This window comes from Cydia strobilella, chromosome 17 (genome assembly GCF_947568885.1).
Source record: "Cydia strobilella chromosome 17, ilCydStro3.1, whole genome shotgun sequence".
Taxonomy (NCBI): Eukaryota; Metazoa; Arthropoda; class Insecta; order Lepidoptera; family Tortricidae; genus Cydia; species Cydia strobilella.
In genome coordinates, this window is record NC_086057.1 from 10,760,215 (window position 1) to 10,780,294 (window position 20,080).

At 36.9% G+C, this 20,080-nt stretch overlaps 1 protein-coding gene across 7 annotated transcripts in view; it reads right to left on the bottom strand.

Annotated features, from left to right (window-relative positions):
* Window positions 1–2,764: 2,764 nt before the first annotated feature.
* The window catches only part of LOC134748873 (endophilin-A), a 60,009-nt gene continuing 42,693 nt past the window's right edge, over window positions 2,765–20,080 (bottom strand). For 2 of the 7 annotated variants that reach the window (XM_063683701.1, XM_063683700.1), the window contains exons 7-12: window positions 19,641–19,697; window positions 18,667–18,752; window positions 17,363–17,466; window positions 15,389–15,687; window positions 7,389–7,510; window positions 2,765–6,792 (exon numbers count right to left, since the gene is read on the bottom strand). In XM_063683701.1, the coding sequence (XP_063539771.1) occupies window positions 6,667–6,792; window positions 7,389–7,510; window positions 15,389–15,687; window positions 17,363–17,466; window positions 18,667–18,752; window positions 19,641–19,697 (794 nt within the window). In that variant the 3' untranslated portion in view covers window positions 2,765–6,666. Of the gene's footprint in view, window positions 6,793–7,388; window positions 7,511–10,428; window positions 10,519–15,388; window positions 15,688–17,362; window positions 17,467–18,666; window positions 18,768–19,640; window positions 19,698–20,080 lie in introns of all 7 variants that reach the window. The other 5 variants (XM_063683705.1, XM_063683704.1, XM_063683706.1 and 2 more) reach the window with 5 other exon arrangements.

Below are 20,080 nucleotides of genomic sequence, written 5' to 3' on the forward strand. Positions count from 1 at the left end.
TTTTCATGAGGTTTTGGGATTATACTAAGCAACTTTTACTATTCAAAAGAAAGTTGTCCGACTAATATGCGGTGTTCCTACGGACGAGCCAGCCAAACAGCTTTTTATTAACCTTGGAGTTTTGACAGTACCATCTCTCTATGTTTTCGAGGTCGGCAAGTATGTGAGGAGAAACCCGCATGAGTTCCCTGTGGCAAAGGGAAATTCCGCAAGGAGGAAGCCAGGACTGGCTGTCCCCGCGCATAGGCTTAAAAAAACCGGTAAATCACTTGGTATAATGGGAGCAAAAATTTATAATAAAATACCCGAGCCAATCAGAACCGTTGACACCGACTGTACTTTTGTTCGTAAACTTAAGAATTATTGCACAATGAACGCCTACTATTCGGTAAATGAGTTTCTGGACGAATGAAGTATGTCCAAATCCCCGTAATAAATGTAATTGTGACCATTATTTTCGTCCATCTAATTCTAATGTAATTGTGATTATTTCTATTGTAATTGTAAGTATTTAATTTGAATAATATTTTACTGATTTCCTAATGTAAGTATTAGAATCTCAAAATTGTCGACATTAATTTTTATGTGAATTTAAATAATTTTAATTTATTATGATTTTTGTAATCAATTTTTATTATGTAATTGACAATGTTTGATTAATACCGAATAAAAATCTATCTATCTATCTATGTGACCAGCCACAAAATCGCGAAAAAAAATTACCCTTCCATAGAAATTGGACTAACCAAATTTTTTTTTTTGGGGTTGGTTCCTTAGTAAAAGTTGCTCAGTATAAATCCTAAAACCTCCCTGGCAACGGGAATGCACTTATTTTTTAACCACCGTGTTGTCTGAGTACCCACAACACAAGCATTCTTGAGCTTACCGTGGGGCTTAGTCAATTTGTGTAAAAATGTCCTATAATATTTATTTATTAAGTGGTGCAAACATGAAGAGGTAACGAGACGAACAGTTACTCTTGCACTGTTTTACATATAATAATATAGGAGGAGTTCTCTATCAGCTTTTACTTTTCGGAAAAAACCTAGTGTGCTTATTTTATTTTATTTTTGCTTATTAGTTTGCTTATTTTGAAACGTTTTGTATATTTTTGTAATGTAAAAGTGAAATTTGTGATCGCTACTAATATTATTAAGTAATGCAAAAGTATATAACTCTGTTAACTCTTCACGCATAGATCGCTGAACCAATTTTAGATTGGTTTTGGTATGGAGATCATTTGAGCCCTGGAGATGGACATAGGATAGTTTTTAGGGTTCCGTACCCAAAGGGTAAAAACGGGACCCTATTACTAAGACTCCGCTGTCCGTCTGTCTGTCTGTCACCAGGCTGTATCATGAACCGTGATAGCTAGACAGTTGAAATTTTCACTGATGATGTGTTTCTGTTGCCGCTATAACAACAAATACTAAAAAGTACGGAACCCTCGGTGCGTGAGTCCGACTCGCACTTGGTCGGTTTTTTCAATTATCATCATCGTTTTGGGCAGAAGCTAGTGGGACTATACTGTATACTTTAGAAATTTTTTAGGGGAATTGTTTCGTAGCACTGAAACCTTAGTCTCATTTCAATTTGCAGTTGTATTAAAAATACATGCTGTATTATTGAATACCTACACACAGCAAATGCGGTTGGCCGGTCCAAGTATTTCACAGATGGCGCCAGCATAAGGTTTTCGTGTCAATTCCTAGAATTGTTTCAAATTCTTGTTTGTTTTTGGGAATTCAGTGGCCTGACAGCGGTGGATGAGGAGACAGACGGACAGAGGAGTCTTAGTAATAGGGTCCCGTTTTTACCTTTTGGGTACGGAACCCTAAAACATACCCCGTGGACTCACTGTGGTACAAAGCAGTGAGACCACGGTTAATACACGAGTTTACCATTCAAGATACAGTCAGCAATACTATTTGCTTAGCACTTGAAATGCATACAAACTTCTATGCAGGGGGTACCTTTTCTCAGCAGCTAACTGTACATAGGTCATACGGGCTCTGTTCTATGAAATGATACATATAAATCTGTTGGGTGTGGGGTAGGGTAGGGGAAAGAAACAACAATGTAATTGTTAACATTTTATTAGGAGGCGAAAACGAGCAATAAGTTTTTGGATAAATTTTAATACAAATCAATATTTAATTTATATTACATGTCGTAAATCGTCAAGTTTATTTCTAACAAATTACAGTTGTAGTACATATTTAAAATTACAGTAACATGGACAGGAATAATAATATATTATGTATGTAGGTAGTAGGTACCTTGGCGCTGCAAGTGTTTTAACTTCTCAAAATTGTAGTTAATTGTCTCCAGGTGTTGGTGGAGTATTTGCGCGCTAGATTAGCAAAACCAGCTTTCCCAGTAGGTTACCTACTTGTGTCAGCTGGACAACAGTCCATTACAATATAATACAGGGTACCAAGTAGAACACTAGAGGATATAAAGCAACACTGAACAAACATTTCATGGATATGATTTAAGTCAACGATAAATATAGCGAAAGTCAACTAGATATTTATCTGGTCAATAATACGTACTTTACGCATAACAACATTTTAAACTCATTTTAGGAGGACTCTGTTTAGTTAGAGATTGAGTACATACATCGATTAAAATTGGAACATGTGATGTTAAGGCGCGTTTATACTGGTTGATTTGTCAAATCTGACAGTTGAGTCAGCGTAGACGCGCTCTTACAGCCCAGTGAGTGTCTTGTCCCACACACCGAACATTAAAACACGACATCCTCATACGATTAATGAATGTATTCTTCTTTCAAAATACTTACATTAAGGAGACTTGAAGATAGAACAATTATCATGAACTTACGTGTAACTAACATTAGATCTAGGTATTGTCTTTTGTATGCCAGAAATGTGATTCAATGGGGTCCATTCACTTTATTATGATTACTATGAAAATGAATCGAATGAGATTACTGCAACATCAATATTTGGACAAAGTGAAATATGACGATTTAAGATCTTATTCAATAAGTGCTATTATTACAAGTACATTTAACAATACTATTTTAATAGAGGCCATGAAGTAAAATTCCTAATTGAATAATGTTTTTTTAGTTTACAATTAAAAAAGAAAAAATATTATGCAAAAAAATATATATAAAAGTATGAGCGAATTGTAAAATTGATTTAAGTAATAATTATACGGTTTAGGACACTGCACCAACAGCACGATATCTAACGTTATCACAATGACATTATAATATGTTTATATTATATTACACTTCGCCATAAAACATCAAACATCGAAACGCCACAAACTCCTGGCAAGATTGCAACAACTCTTACATCTCCATCCTCATAATTAAGTATTACATACATTGTATACATTCTCCATTTAGATAAATAATTACCCGCAAAGATATAACTATAAAATCTAATCTCGTATTGTTAACTAGTATTACACGATAATCCTAATACATGTCCTGTGCTGTCACTGTTTTGAAATAATGTGATAACGGGTCCAGCTAACCATACGTTGAGAGGAAATACTATACAAATGTGAGAGCGCATCTACAAAAATAGATTCACAATAACTAATTTACAAACATTACTTGAAAATATCACTTCTCAAAATTGATACTGCCGAAGGTATCGAGCCGCTGCTCGTCTCCACCTAGTTTGCGTAGCTATGGGCATTATCGTTATCTTACATTGGGCTCATAGTCGGCCGAGTTAGTACACCTGGTGGTGTAGTATGAAAATTATCAAACGATTCTTTCGGCTAGGGCCTAATCTGTTAAGCAAAAGCCTTTGTTTCTTTTATGCATCGGTGGTAGCTACCGCTACTGAATAAACGGGAACAAACTCGTTTAAAAAGCAACGCCTTATTTATATGGTTCAAAAATTTGTAACAGCTCATTCTGTTACCTGACAGGCCATATACACAAGCGACCGATCGTTCTACATTACCTAAACTCGGTATCTCAAAATGATCTGTTACATACATTTGAACCTTAATACTTTTTAACGACATAGTTGCTTTGGCACTCGCCTAAGACGCGTCTCCATAAAAGAAACAGGCTTTTGTTTAACAGATTAGGGCCCGAGCCGAAAAAATCATCTCATAAAATTCATACTATATCCAAATCTGTACTGTAAATAGTATTGGACGCTAAGGCTCATATTGAGTCGCAAACTTATGAGCTTAATACGAACGTGTCCTAACTCTTCGCACCGCGTGGCTTTATTTTGGTGCTTCGTTACTACTCTCTAGACAATTATCGTAAGCCTAGGATTCTCAAGTCTCGTGCTCAATAACCAATGTCTACAGGTACCTAGCTTCAGGGGTGGGATTTGCATATTCAAAACTCCTTCATCCGACCATCCTAGGCTTAATTCTAATTATTGTAACACACTTCCTTGACTTCCTAGCTATAAGTTGGAAGGTATCTGTCTTAACACACGTTCTAATGCTATTTAATTACCATTGGTTGCTAGTTTGCCAAAACACGGCCATATGCTTTAATACAATATTAACATAATGCAGTCGCATACTTAAAACATACTTAACTGACACATTCAATACATCAAAATGTAAAAAATAAGTAAATGGCAACGTAAACATAATATAATCATTCAGCCCAAACATAATTTAAATGTTTAAACTTTAAACGGAGCCTAGTTTGTACCTACAATTTATTTTCATAATTTCATGTAGTAAAATCAGAACGGTAAATCTCTCGTTTCGTAAAAAAATACATGTCATTTTCATACAGGCAAACACATTGTGGAATGTCCAATAAAATAGCTACACTGCTAAATCAGGAAGGTAAAAAAAACCTTGGAAGACGTGACCAAAATATATACGTTCGTAAAAAACAAGGTAACCACAGATAAAATAATGAGTATGTATTATTTAGGAGGAAACTTCATTACTAATAACATTGAGCTTTTGACATAGTTCAGACGAAATCAAGAAGGCATCTACTTAATACTGCGTGGTGAATATAACAATTTTTATAACGATTTGAAATCGTGGCAGCCTTTGACTACGTTGCCGTCGAAGACATTTTGCCTGTCTTGTCATTTGGTGTTAGAGTTAGACCAAGTTTGCAACGATTTTGATAGCACACGCAGTGCAAGTGTTATTTCAAAACGGCATACTTCTATGAAATTATGACGTATAAATAACACTTTCACCGCGTGTGCTATCAAAATCGTTGCATACTTACCTCGGTCTAACTCTAATTTAGGTTCAAATGCGGCATTAAGGGATACATATTTGTATTGTATGGTACAAATTATCGAACATAAGATGAGATAAATTTACTCCTGTCTTGCAGCGATTTTATTTCAGTAGATTAATTTACATTCGTATACTAGCCGCAAAGACACCTGTTACATGATTTTGTGCCTTATGAAGGACGCCGTGATTGCGTTTGTTCACTGGTTGTGGGCATTGGATCTGACTTTATTTATGAACGGTATACCTATGGACCCCCTTTACACGATTACAGTACATGTAAACTTGAATGTATTTTTTTTGTTATTTATACAATATTATATTCATACAATCATATTGCCGCAGTGGGGCCAAGAGGACCAGTCATAGTCTTACACGAACTCTCAAATGGTGTTTGTCAACAACGTAAACAAATGTATAACAAATTTAGAAAAACTTCGTTCTACTGTTTTTTTTTTTTATGAAATAGGAGGCAAACGAGCAGACGGATCACCTGATGGTAAGCGATTACCGCCGCCCATGGACACCCGCAACACCAGAGGGGTTGTAAGTGCGTTGCCGGCCTTGTATTAAATATTCGAAAATTTAAGCTGTCATAATGCCTGAATCATGGTTTGTTCAATTAGCACTTCTTCAGTTGCGTGTGACAATTATAGAGTAAATAACAAGTTAGCTGCTTGTTTACAATATTGGCTTCAAAACACCATTTAACATACACACATTAGGCTAGGTGATTGACAAAATATCCCCGACACGAAGTTGCCGGCGTTGCGAGCGGGTGTTATTACAACTCTTACCGAGCCCACACAAGTCGAAAGTTCAGAAAAATCACTATAAATGCGCAATCTTATCTATGCATGCTTGTACCTAACCAAAAACAAAAAAAAAACATAAATGCAGGAATGGGAGTAGATTTTTTACCACTGAACAAGATAGCGCTGTACGGTTCTGTGAAATTTGCGGAAGATCATTAAGCTAGGGAGGATGCGTGAACTGTAAATACTCAAAGTAGTACAGGAGTCTCCTGCTTACGGGCTTACACATTGATCATCGAGATAAGAGCAGGATTTATAATATGTAACTGTATCGCCGCTGCACTTTACAGTAATTAACCCCTATTTTAAGCCACAAGATGGCAAACTCACAAACGCGTACAGTTCCTATTCAATTCCCAATATATAGGCTCTGTGCAGCACCATCTAGTACAGTACTAAACATAGCTCAATTTGGTGTGTCAATACCCGACGGCCACGGAACGCACGCTCAACGCTGACGCCGACCGCAATACAATGTTTTGACCAATGTATGGAAGTCGGCATCAGGTCTGCTGCGTTTCGTGTCCGAGGCGTTTGTCTATTGATACAGATTTCAGTCATAGTTGTTGTTCTGAGTTTTCGAGTGAGCGATCAGCTCAGTAAGATGGTACGGCCAGAATTGGGTTTACATGTTGGGCAGAGGCACGGTGACCTGAACGTAGCTGATGGGGAAGTAGCCGGTCTTGCCGTTGACGGAGCCCTCGAACCAGTTGTCGTCCACTTTGTTGATCAGTGTGATCACATCGTTTTCCTGGGGAACACGACATGATTGGAGTTAAATGTGGCAAAATTAAATATAGACTAGGTTCGGGCGAAACTAACTCTGCAAGGCATTCGTAAAGTAACGTAAAATTTCTATAAAAATTGTTTAATCCAATTATCTAATTCCTACATGACATAAATTGTTTCATTTCCGTTATACATTATTATGTATATCTTTTTTTTTGTTCTAAAACTCTATTCAATAAAACAAAAGAAACATTATTAATTAGGAATCTAAGGGTCGGTTGCACCAGACCGTCTGTCAGCGTTAAAGCGTTCGCTAAGTTTTATTGTGTGGGAGTTTTCTTAGTTCTCTGCTGAGTGACGTTGATCAGGCCGGTAATTACCGGTCAGTTGCACCAAGCATGCTTACGATTATAACTGGGTACAGGCGAGTCATGTCGTTATGGTTGTAAGTTTTGAGCCTTTAGGACAGGGAAGAATATATTTCCACCACAATTTTGACCTTATTTTAAAGTGATAAAGTTAAATTTTGTGCAATTTCCGACCCTCATGACCTTTAAAAAGTTTCATATTCATATAGCTGCTGTTGTAGTTGTATATTGATATTATTGATTTAAGTACCTTGAATCCAAGCTCGCCCTGGTTCTCAGGCTCGAAGTCGTAGAGCGCGGTGCAGCACGGGCCCTTGGCGGGCGCCACCGGCGTCCGCGCGGGCGACTTCACCGGCGACGGCAGCGGCGACGCTGCGCAACACTCGTCGTTAGGTACACGAATATAGTTGCAAGTGAAATGAGACCTTACCATGTGGTTTTAAATATTATATTTGCTGTGTACCTACTTCTTGTTGGCACTGGCTTAATCGTTGACATAGAAATCACGGTAATGTAAAACAATCTGCATGTTTTTTTAAACATATTATGGTAAGATCTCATTTGTGTTGAAATTCTATTATAACTACCAAACATGTCTAAAATCTACCTAATAAAAGACAACAAAAATGTACCGAGTACTAAACATCAACCCGAAATAATTAAATTTTGGTACATATAAGAGTTGATTGTTTTTCAAATGGTAAATCACACATCGATTGCCATGACAAAGACAAATAATTTAGGTATATCATGAAAGTATAAGATCTTCACTCGTTGTCCGACATTAGGCGAAGACAAGCGAGAATTTGTGTAGTAAACTAAGTACCTTTATTTCTAAGTCATTTGCTTTATCTTATATACGTATCCAGTTGTATCAGAGCTTCATTTTCACGGTGAAAAACTCTTCACAAAAATAATATTTAGAATTTTTCACAAAGCAAAATAAAACATGGAACCATGTCTAATGAAAAAAAGTTACGATTCGATTTACAACGTACTTACACTTGCCATAGCTCTATCGGATTAAGTTATTTTTGTTGACATGTAGAAGACCTGAAGATACCTACTGCCTGGGTCATTGCAATCTACTTATGCATTTGAACGACAATCAACTTGTAAAGCCTACAGGTAGGCAGGTAGATTGGCAACAATTTTGTAAAAGCTATTTCGTTCATGAAGCAGCGTCAAGCGTGATTTCCCTTCGTAGATACTACTTGAGTAACATATCGTTTTATAAATAACATAAATCCACAGTAGTCTCTACTACGAGATAATTCTGAATAAAAATTAGATGGACTAGTTCGTACGAATGGTTTTTAACATGGCTGTAAGCTCTACGATGAAATCATGCGACGTATAGCGAACATTTTCGTCGTAACACTATAGTTGATGTCGCGAGAAACAAATGTATGACTGCGACATGCATGACACGACTAATGCCAGTAGAAAGGAGAATCGAACGAAAACAAACAAGCGAATCAGTCAACAACACTATTAAAATAAACCCAGCACTCGATAAGAAAAATTACTAACCAAAATTTCAGCTACGTGATTTAATGTACGTGTTTAGTTGTAAAAGATGTTGTCTAGAAACTAGGTTAGGAGGCCGTAGTCGATTTTGGAGCAAAAATTTAAAATTGATAGATTTAGTCGTTGAAATTATACACGTTTTGTTACGTAATATCTAAATAACAAGTATTGGTTTCTATTAGCACGTCTTCTCATCTTGCCTTTTAATAATGAGGTCGCGAGCGTGCGTCACCGATAATATATGAAAAGAAGGGGCAGTTTTTAAAAATTCATCAAAAAATTATGGTGGTAAATTATACAAATTGATGTATAAGAATAGTTTCAGCAAATGTTGTAGATTGTTTAAGTATCAAAATTACGTTGAAATTAAGTCGATTTTCAGAGATATTGTCACTTGTTTTGAAGTAATTTCTGGAGAAAATTGAATTCGTTTAACTTTCATTTTCTCTAACTCTAAGTCATATAACAGAAATGTAATCTGATAAAGGTCAAGTACAGAATATGTGGTACTAGTTTACCATTTTTAGCAGTCCAAACTTTACGAAATTTACAAATAAGAGCGACAAAATCAGTGCTTTATTCGCGTTTACCTAAACGTCCATCAGAAAAAAATCATTACTAATTTAGTGAGTTTTCAAAAAATTGATCTGATAAAAGGCCAGATAAGAAGACGTGCTAATGGTGTACAATTTCACCGACTAAATCTATCAATTTTACATTTTTGCGACTAAAATCGACACCGGCCTCTTAAGACTTGTTTTATATAATAAATCACAGTAAAAGCACTTTATATTATAAGGCATGAATTAGAAAAAAATGGAAAGTAGCCACTGCGAAACAGCAGTTAACAAAATACATTTTCTTGAAAAACAACAGAATTTTATGCTAGAAATACACAAGTTCAGCGTCACTTTTATGCCTTTGATATCAGTGGCCAGGAAGCCTCATTAAATGCCTTGTTGATATATAAACAAGTTTTTTAAATCGATGTTATTGAAATGGTAAAAGCTAAATAAATTAGCAGTTTTATACTCGGTAGTCTTTTTTGCATCTAGAAAATCAGAGCGGACTAGCTGAATTTAAAACTGTCATATTTCTATTTAAGTAGGTATAAGTACCTATGTATATGTTATGTTCATGTGTTGTGTTTGTTGATATTTTGTTTGTAGAGCTAATATGTAGGTATCTGTGTGACTAGTGAGCGTCTCCAAAAACTTGAAGCTTTTAATTGAGCAAACAAATAAACCGAAATGATTGACCGGCTTAAGATCACAAACGCAATGAACAGACAACTAATCTAATAGACGCGTGAAATCGAACCAGACATACTTGCACAATACACATTTAGCTCAATGACTGAGTCGAGGGCTTTATTTTTTACCTTCCTTTTTAGCACCTAGTTAACCATACAGGCCTTACAGGACTTAAATAATCAAAACAAAACCCGGTTAACCCGTTAACCCAGTGTCAAATTGTACTGGTAACCATGGTTAACTCCAGGTTTAACCGGTTAACCCCGTTAGTGGGATGGTGCAAGTGGCGCTAAGTCTGTCATAGCCGTCACAAGTGACTTAAAGAACAAGCTACACTAAGGCCGCGGACTGGACGCAAGTGGCGTGCAGCAAATCAAGGCTATTCATACATTGCGCTCGACCAAATGTATGTAATGACCGCGGCCTAAGTTGCTGCTCCTACGCCAGACTCTGTGTTTGAATTCACGCATTATCAGATCAGTAGTGTGTGGTGGCGGTGTGTGTTACCGTTGTTGGAGCGCGAGTTGTTGCCGCCAGGGAACAGCTCGAGGTTCGACGGCGGCTTGTGATCCGGCGTGCCCGCGCGCGAGCCGTCTTCTCCCCGACGCAATCAGACAAAGTCCATACTCAGTACCATTTATCTCAACATCATTTACGCTGTTGCTGACTAGTCAGTGTGGAATCAGTGCGATGCAGTATACCTTCCAGATTAGCGCCGAAGCGAAAGCACCCTCGCATCCTTGCCAATTAGGGGCCCCGTTTTACGAAAACTTGTTACTTGTAAGCAAGACACTTTCTAATAAAATTGGGTTAAACAAATTTTGCCACCAAGTGAAACAACATTTTTCACCACACCAACACAAGGAAAATACTAACTGTAAAATATCAAACAAAATCAAAGCAAATCGATTCAAAATGAATGTTATTAAATATTTATCATTCAAAATCATCATTTAAAATTCAATTCTACCAGCAAATAAGAAAACAACTCAAAATTTGCATTTGATTACTTTGCCTCACATGTATAAAATGCAACTTTCTTATCAGTTTTTAACCTTTTGACCGCCAAAGACGGTAAATCACGTCGTCGACATTTTGTGCCACTCACGCCGCCGACGTCATTTGCCGTCCAAACTTAATTTATCAAAGACTCTTTAATAAATAACTATATTTCTTTGTTTGTATTTGCATTATTTTATTTTGCCCTTCTACTTTATTGTATAACTTTATTACAATTCAACTATGAATAGAAGGTTAAAAAAAAACAACATTATGTTATAATACGACTTACCCAGTAAATAGCATAGCTAGCCACGCCAAAAACGGCACTTGACGTCGCCTAGTGATGTGACCGAGTCATGGAGGAATAATATTATTATATGAAAGTAACAATCTCCTAATAGAAATCGTTTCGCGCAGTTCCGACAAACACGCTAGCGCCATCAATAATAGATATGGCTTAATCCCATACATTTTGTAATAGGAGTTGTTTTTGCTAAAATAACTGCTATTTGTGCTGTTACGGTACTTGTTTTCGTGCTTAATTTAAACAACTTGGTTTGAAAGACGGTACTGACCTTTTGTGATAATGTAACCCCTTATGCATTTATTTTATTGTAACGATACTGCAGTTTGCTAATTAGTAGGTAATAATAATCGACAACGGGTTTGCACATCTCTGAGTAACGCGCGCTTATCAGTGTTCCGTGCGCCCATGACGGCACTTCACGTCCGATGCCTGACGTCACCACCAAGTAGTGATGTGGCATTATTGAGAGATTTGAGTGGAAGTTACAAGTACATTTTGATATTTAAATACGTTATTTAAAGGTTTTTAGTAGAGCTAAAAGCCAGAATTATCTAATATTATATTGTAAAACACCTGTGTAGTGGTTCTTCTAATCTAAGTATGTCAAAAACGAAATCAGTGAAAATATCGATATCCTGTTTTGTAATCACTATTGTTCTCTAAGGTTTTATTTTGCTTCATTGCGGTGTCACGTCGAGTTACGTCAATGCTTGGCGTTCAAAAGGTTAAACAATCAAGAGCTGGTGTGAAAAAATTGTGTAACCCTCGCCTTGAAACCCTCGCAACGCTCAAGATTCCACTTTTCTAACCATTCGCATTTTGGAATCTTTCGCTTGCTATCAATATTAGCACGAGCGGTTAAACAAAAAAAATAACTATTTTGGTCGCCTATTTCTCTAACTTCCAATTGAAACCTAATAATGACATTTTTCTGTACATTTCTGGATTAGTAAGTAGAGAGGTACTTAGTGTGAATGTTTATGGACCAGCAATTTACGGTGAATTGTCATTGTCAGGCGACAATTGTCAGCGTGGTGAAACAGGGGCCACCTTTGTATTACAGATTGCTAGCTTTCATAAAATGGGCTGAAGCAATACTGATAGGTATCACACCGGTTTCATACCGCCAAGTCAGGTAAAAGCCTTATAAGTAGTGGTAGTAAGATAGGCGTTGATTTGTGAACGGACGGGCCGCCACATAGGTACTATTAGTGCTAAGTTTAACTATAAAAGCGTTTTCACATTGTCCGATCCGGTATCGGAGTCGGAAGGAAGTAAAATGTAAGAAATAGCTGTTTCTCTGATAGACAACGCGAAAAAGGCGGACTTAATACCAATGGCACTCTCCTACAGCTGTTCTTGTCTTGGCATCAAACTGTTTTTGTAATTTGAAGTCGTTCTTATTGACTAGATGCTCCTATAGTATTGATGAAATATTTGATGAGTCGCTAATTTAAGGTATTTATAATTGTTATTTAGTATTAGTATAAATGTGTTTATTATTATTGTTATTTATAAATTGTATTTAATGTGATTTCTGACACAATGAGTGTATTGTTTAAGAATAAAATAAATGAAATGAAATATGGGCCTTGTTGCTTGATTTAATTTTTTAAATAAATTAATAAATAAATAGGCGCCTTCCGACATCCGATATCGGAAAGGCGCTTCCGATAAATTCAGCCATGTCGGAGCCCCCCGTCAGCTGTCGGACCGATAATATTTGTTTGTATATGCGTAGGCGTATGCGTAGGCATAATGTTTATTGTAGTGTTCGTGACCGCTAAGGTGGCGCCCGGGCGCGCCCCCGAGGCCCGGCCCGACTACGCGGATGTAGTATCGGATAATGTGAAAACGCTCTAAAAGCTCAGACGGCAGTCCCGAGCCGGAGGCGGTAACATTTATATAGTTCGAACTTGTATTCAAGAGATCCCTTTGGGTGGTATTCCATCTGTCCAATATCTCGGTCCAATGTGCATTACGTCTCACTCTCTCATTAAGTAAAATGTGAAACTCAAATGCACATTCGACCATATTGGACAGCTGGAAGACCACCCTTTCGTACAAATGGGAATATTACAAATGCCGCATCGCTGTAGACCTTTTTGAATTTGCAGTTTTAAAAAGCCCGGTATTTTTGAACGCACATTAATTTTGACCTCGACAGTTCTTAAGATAACTATATGACGGTAAACTTGAAGATGTGCTTCAAGTATTTAAAAATTTTACCAGGTTTATAATAAAATCAAAAATGGACATCTACATTGGGGTACTCTTCATACTAACGATAAGTAAATTCGTGTTCAACTTTGATGTTTCTGGGATGTTGTGCAGTACTATCGGCCGCACAGTTCATTAACGATTCGTAAACCTTATTACAAAGACATAAGCGCTAAAATGGTCAGTTAAGAGTGTTGCTTTTAGTACGATGTCGTAGGACTTCTGCATAGTGCACGTCAATTTGTTCGTCGGTGGACAGAACATAGAACACACATATAGAAGATAAGACACATCAAATACTCGCTACTCGGCTATCGAAAATTAGTTTCAGGAAATGACAATATTACGATTATCAATTCAGAGAAAAATCACAGGACAGTATCAGTGATAAGGGACACATAACATTCATTCATAGAAAAATACAAGCTATATGCAACGATATTATTAAATGCATTTTAATAAAAATATTGTTCTTTTTTTAATATTGTTAAGATTCGTTGCATATTGCTTCATAATATGTTATGACATTAATAATAAAGTAAACATTATAGATAGTTGATTTTGGGATAGGTATAGGTAGGAAAGGGAATGGACTCTCGGCAACCTGCGAAAAAAACTGTTTTACTGTACAGATTTACCGTAAACCGTAGTAAGTAATATACAAAATGCTGAAGTGAATTCTGAAAGAACGATTAAACAAATTATTTTATTAGAAAATTACAAAAAACCTACCAAATCCTTTCCCTAAAACACCCCGTAAAAAATCCCTGGGTAAATTAGTCACGAGTGTTAGTTATGTTTTGGTGTGTATGTATACATTTGATGTTAACACAGAGGTACATATTAATAGTACAGAAACACCACTATACTCAATGCAGAACATGATTACCTCTCAGATAAATAATATAATGAGTTTTGAGACAAACTGAATTAAATAGGCATTCCTACTTAGGTATATGAAACAAAGAAAATGTTTATATTTTATATATCACACAACTTTATCAAAAGTTTTAATTTTATAAAATAATATGGCACATTCCACAAAACTACGTCTTATTTAAAGTTATTTTTCCTTCAATGAGAAGCAAAAAGTGATAATGAATCCCATCAAAAACGTAAGACGTAATCATTGAAAGTCTACCAGCCAATAAAGTTGTTAGATCTAATGTAAGTATAACCAAGTAAATAATGATTGCAGAATAAACAATTCATTATAACGAGTAACGGATTCATTGATGAGGCACATATTTATATGCGTCTGTTCTCGTAAAACCTAACCACAAGTAGTCATTGGTAGGTATTCGTTATTCATATGTTTTGCATCCTTCAGTGTTTCTGTACTATTTATCTTAAGAAGATTTTTTTCCTGAGAGTTCAGAGTGCTGCAGTCCGCGGTAAGCGTGCGAGCGCCGGCCACGAGACAAACGTGACGTTTGACTGTGGATCGCAATACTTTTCACTCAACATGTGTTAACAAGGTTAATCAACTTTTTTGCTGTAACAGCTGCCTTTATGGTTTGAGGATTGAATAGATTAAAGTGCTTTAAAAAAAGAACTACAAATATCAAGCAGTTGATATATGAGACCAATTCGAAGTATAGAACAAAAAGAACTGATTATCTACAGATACAGCTCGCGTTCGTCGGGCTAACGCTAACTATTATTTATTTATGTATCACCCAAAAAAACTACATGTTAATAGGCCCGTAACCACACATATAATATTATATTAGTTATTTAGATGAATTTGGAGAGAGAAATTTCGTGGTAACATAATAACACTGTTCAAATTTGACAACAGTTGATTCACCTTGCACTATCTACTTTGCGAAGTATGTAAAAAACCTTCACCTTCCACATTTCCCCACACCGAATACCCACCACGAAAAGCAATCCACAACCAAAACAAAAATAAAACAAATAAAAACCTAAAGTCACCTTTCCATGGGTCTCTGCCGTTAAACTGATTTCTTGGCGCCGGGTGGGGTTTGAACTGATACGCCGTAGGGTTAGGGCGGGGCTTGGGTGGGGTGGGCATCTCCCAGGCTTTGAAAGGGTCGCTGGTGCTGATGTCACCGACGGAGGCAGAGGGAGGGATATGCTGGCGGGGTCGGGACAGGCTTTGGGTGGAACCGTACCGCCTACCATTGTTCAGGTCGTGGATACCCTCGATGTGGAGGTCGGCGAGGGTCTTGGGCACGAACTCCAGCTTGGGACGGTTCACGGCCTCCTCTTTCCTGTGGAAGAAAGCATGCATCAGTTTATTTAGAATTTTAGACCCATTGTCAGGTTCCTCTATCAAGTTGACATTCTGCGAAATATAAAGAAAAAAATATTCTCTCCTCATTTCTCACTCTTTCCCTTCAAAAATGGTGCTACTGAAAGAATCAATCGATATCGAAAAAAATAATCTAAGTCATTGCATCAGTGAAATATAGCACCTTATGACAAGATCCCAGCAAAATTAAATTAAAAAATAAAATCAATAGGAAACAGTTGGACAGTTGAAATTTTCAGATGATGTATTTCTGTTGCGGCTATAACAAGAAATACTAAAAACAGAATAAAATAAATATTCAAGTGGGGCTCCCATACAACAAAAGTGATTTTTTTGCCGTTTTGTTCGTAATGGTACGGAACCCCTTCATGCGCGAGTCCGACTCGGACTTGGCCGGTTTTTATCTTTATTGGCTTCATGTAGTCTTTCTAATAGCATTGCATAATATGTCCCAGTATGGTAACACCCTTGTCCTTGTAGTCGATCATGAGAATTCCTTTTGAATCCCAAAAAAGCGTAGCCATCACCTTTCCGGCCGATTCTGATACCCTGACACCGGTCCAATCGCTTCTGCCAACTGAGCCACGGAGGCCTACCAGATATGTACGAATTCTTCCATCCCTGCCCTCAAACCAAACAAACCTTCCGGAAAAATATGAAACAGGAAAATAACCGTTTTCCCGATAGTTTCTTAGGAACTAAATGTGGAAGAAACTACTATATTCCCAGAGGTTTCCCAATGTCTGACGACGATTTTACACATACATCCTCTATTCAGGGGGGTTTAGGAAACGCCGTGGAAAGTAACGACATATTCCAAGCGACATAAAGGCTCAACTAACAAAGGATGTTTAGTTTCGCTATAAAACGCGGTCGGCATGTTGTAACAACAAAGTTATTGATTGTAGAAGAGTTGTAAATCATAGAAAAATCCTGCTTCGAATTTGGCAGCTGATGTAGGTACCTGGCGCTGCACGACTCCGTACATTATTCAATAAGTCTGGTTGTCAAAAGACTGTTTAACAATCCAGTTACTACAAACATAATTATGGCGCCGTACTCTATCCACTTCAGCAATCTATTTCTTCAGGTGTCAATCACAGAGGCGCATTTTATTTATTAAAATTTGTACTTTCGAAACATAAATGGGCATTTCGATTTGACTGACGTTTATAAATAATGTCATTCAGCTAAGTTACAAATAATTGTAAAAACCATCAATAATTATTTGGCATATCGTCGCTATACTTACTCAACCTCATATCTGCAACAATCATTTGATGGAAATGTCGCTTTTCTTTCATTTATTAAAATACGGGTGTTTTTGTCATCAAATGAGTGTTGCAGATACGAGGTTGAGTAAGTATAGCGGCGATATCTGACTTTTGGAGCAGATTTATTTTATGCAGCTTTAGATGTTACTATATCTCAGATTGTCCTAAACACTAAAGAAAAGTAAAAAGCTAATGCTAGTTAAAGGATATGTATGATACTAAACTAACTTCTCCATGAGCGTCTATACGAGGCCTTGAAGGATCTCCGTACATTGCTGATGGTACTCTAGTAGCCCTTCCGCGAAGACTGAGCTAAGCGACTTGCTTCACCAAATGATAGTTAACGGATAAGGTACTAACTTCTCCATGAGCGTCGACACAAGGCCTTGAAGGATCTCCGTACATTGCTGGTGGTATTCCAGTAGCCCTTCCGCGAAGAATGAGAGCTGCGCGACTTGCTCCACCTAGAAGCACAAGTGTTAAACAATATGAGTGTGAATCATTGTGATGTTGTTTACAATAACATCACAAGTTTTGGAGCGTATTCAGTGTGAACAAAGATAGATATAACTCCGTAATAGATGGATACAGTCTAAGGAAAAAACGTGCCTCGAAAATCAAGAAAATTTGATTCTCGATCAGATGGCGCCACTACCTTTGGCCTACTCTCGTATAGATGGCGTTGACGGTTTCGTTTGTTATTTAACAATTTTAACGTATATCAGTGAAAGAACATTGGTCAAAATCATATAAAAATAATTAATATAATAAAAGCAAATAAAAAAAATCATTTATCCGTATATGTAAATTTTTTGATATTTTAGTTTTTAGTTTTAATCGTGTGTCGATAGATGGCAGTGAATTTACTGTGGTTACAAAATTTACTATGACAGTACCGCTCTATCCTATTATATCCTCTTTGGTGTCTATCCACAAAACTTCCGTCACTCACTTAGGTAACCTCCTCGTTATGGAATTTACAATCGTTTAAATACCGAAAATAACAGTTTTGACTGTGCACTAGAAAACAATCTTGACAAAGCAATTTAACGGGTTATATATTTCGTATTACCACTGAAACTCACCCATTAGTTTCGAGTCCTTTGCCATCGCTTGTAGGCACAGGATATGAATAACTTTCGCGGCAGTCAAAGAGTAAGTTTACAATAATAATAAAAAAAACAACAAAATACCTTAATTTCATTTCGTTTTTAAAAAAAGGGAACCCCGCCTTCAAAAAACCAGCAAACTGAAAAGAATAAAATATTTTTATAAACCCCACCCCTATCTTTGTCCAGTCCCTAACCCGTCTAAAGCAAATTTCTGCGAAAAAGTAATTAATACCTAATAATAAGCTAATTAATAATCATCCGGGTAATTACTTAGTTTTTGAAGGCGGTGCCAAATCAAAATGTTAGAGAACCAAAATTTTAGATATGATTTTGTAATCTTATTGCAAACGGAACGGATGGTCCGTTAGCAGCAATATTGCTATTAGATTAGGTACAGAGTACAACCGCCTGCAATAATATCTTATTGTTAGAAAATATATAACACAATTTTGTTAGTTGAGTGCGTCATATTTTTGCGCACTTCGTTATGTGCAAGATGTTATTGCAGTTGACTGTAGTATGTATAATATAAATTACGAAAAGCTAACTTACGTCATTGTCAAGAAGGTTGAACATGCCAATCTGCGCGAGCGTCAGGGACTCGGCGAACTTATCTTCAGCCTGCCGTATCTCATCATCTGGAATTTGAGAACCTGGCGTGTCAGCGCTTAATCAAATTCAAACAGCAAACAAAAAGTGAAATAATACAGACCAAACGGCGAAAATAAACGCAAGCGGGTTATATGGATTAGGTCCGAAGTATGCGCAGGGCAGGAGCGGAACATGAAAAAAAAAACGAGCGAATATTAAAGTAATGGGGGTTAACAACTGCCAATTACTCAATACAGAGATCGCCTGATTGGATACAATTTAATAAATTGTCACAGGAGCGGCATTCAAAGCTTACAAATCGATCTCGTTATGACAGCACTCGCAGTGCATTTTGCTCGTAATACTTATATAAGTAAGTACATAAATATTGGTTCTTTATTGCAATATTCTTTATATATTAGTGGAAGGATCAGATCTGCTGCGAGTGATATCAGAATGAGATCAAAAGTGTCGTCACGATTGAAATCACCTACCTAAGCGTCCTCTGTCGTGAGAGTTGAGCTCACAAAATAAAAATTGAAAACGTCCCTTGCTAGAATGAGAGTTTCAAGTAACCTTTCAAGAAACGTCTAATAATAGGAGAGTAAATAACTAAATAATTGAATCAGTCCAACGACATGCAAAAATACATTTCATCAGAATATTTTCTCATGACTACCTATATCGAGGTCTTAGCGCCATACAAATGTAAATCAATTAAATCTTTAAGAGTAACATTGTATGACAATTTGTGAGTCATTTTTGTTAATACCACTGCTAATTTCTCACTATCAAATGAGTTTTAATAGCAATGCTATGTACGTACCTCATCGATCTAGCAAAAGACACTATTAGCCTTAAATTAAATCAAAACATGATTAGGGACCAGTTCTAGCCTTGAATTATTTACGATTAATTCAGTATATTTCACATACCCTGTCTTGGAGAATTGCCGTGACTGGGGCTCATGTAAGGGCTCGCCTTACCATGGCCTGGCCAATCATTCATATAAACAAACAAAGACAAACTTAAAGGTTGACCGAACCAAAATATGTATATATGAGTAATTAAATTTAAACCGTGTTGAGATGCTAACATATTAATAAAAGAAATGGCTTGACTCACGTTACGAGTAGTAGCTATAACACAGGCCACTAATGCGATATAGAGGTCATACAGTGCATATTGCTTAAAGGATTTCTATTATTAGGATAACGAAGTTTTTCATTTACCTACCTATTTTTTTTTAATTATGTCGCATGGCTATGAGATGTTGAGATGCCCTTATTTCGGACTTCTCAGAAGTCTTTCATAAGGCGAGGGGTGCGAATCTCCTCGCTTCGGGCGAACTCGGCTCCGTTCGGCTCAGCATTGC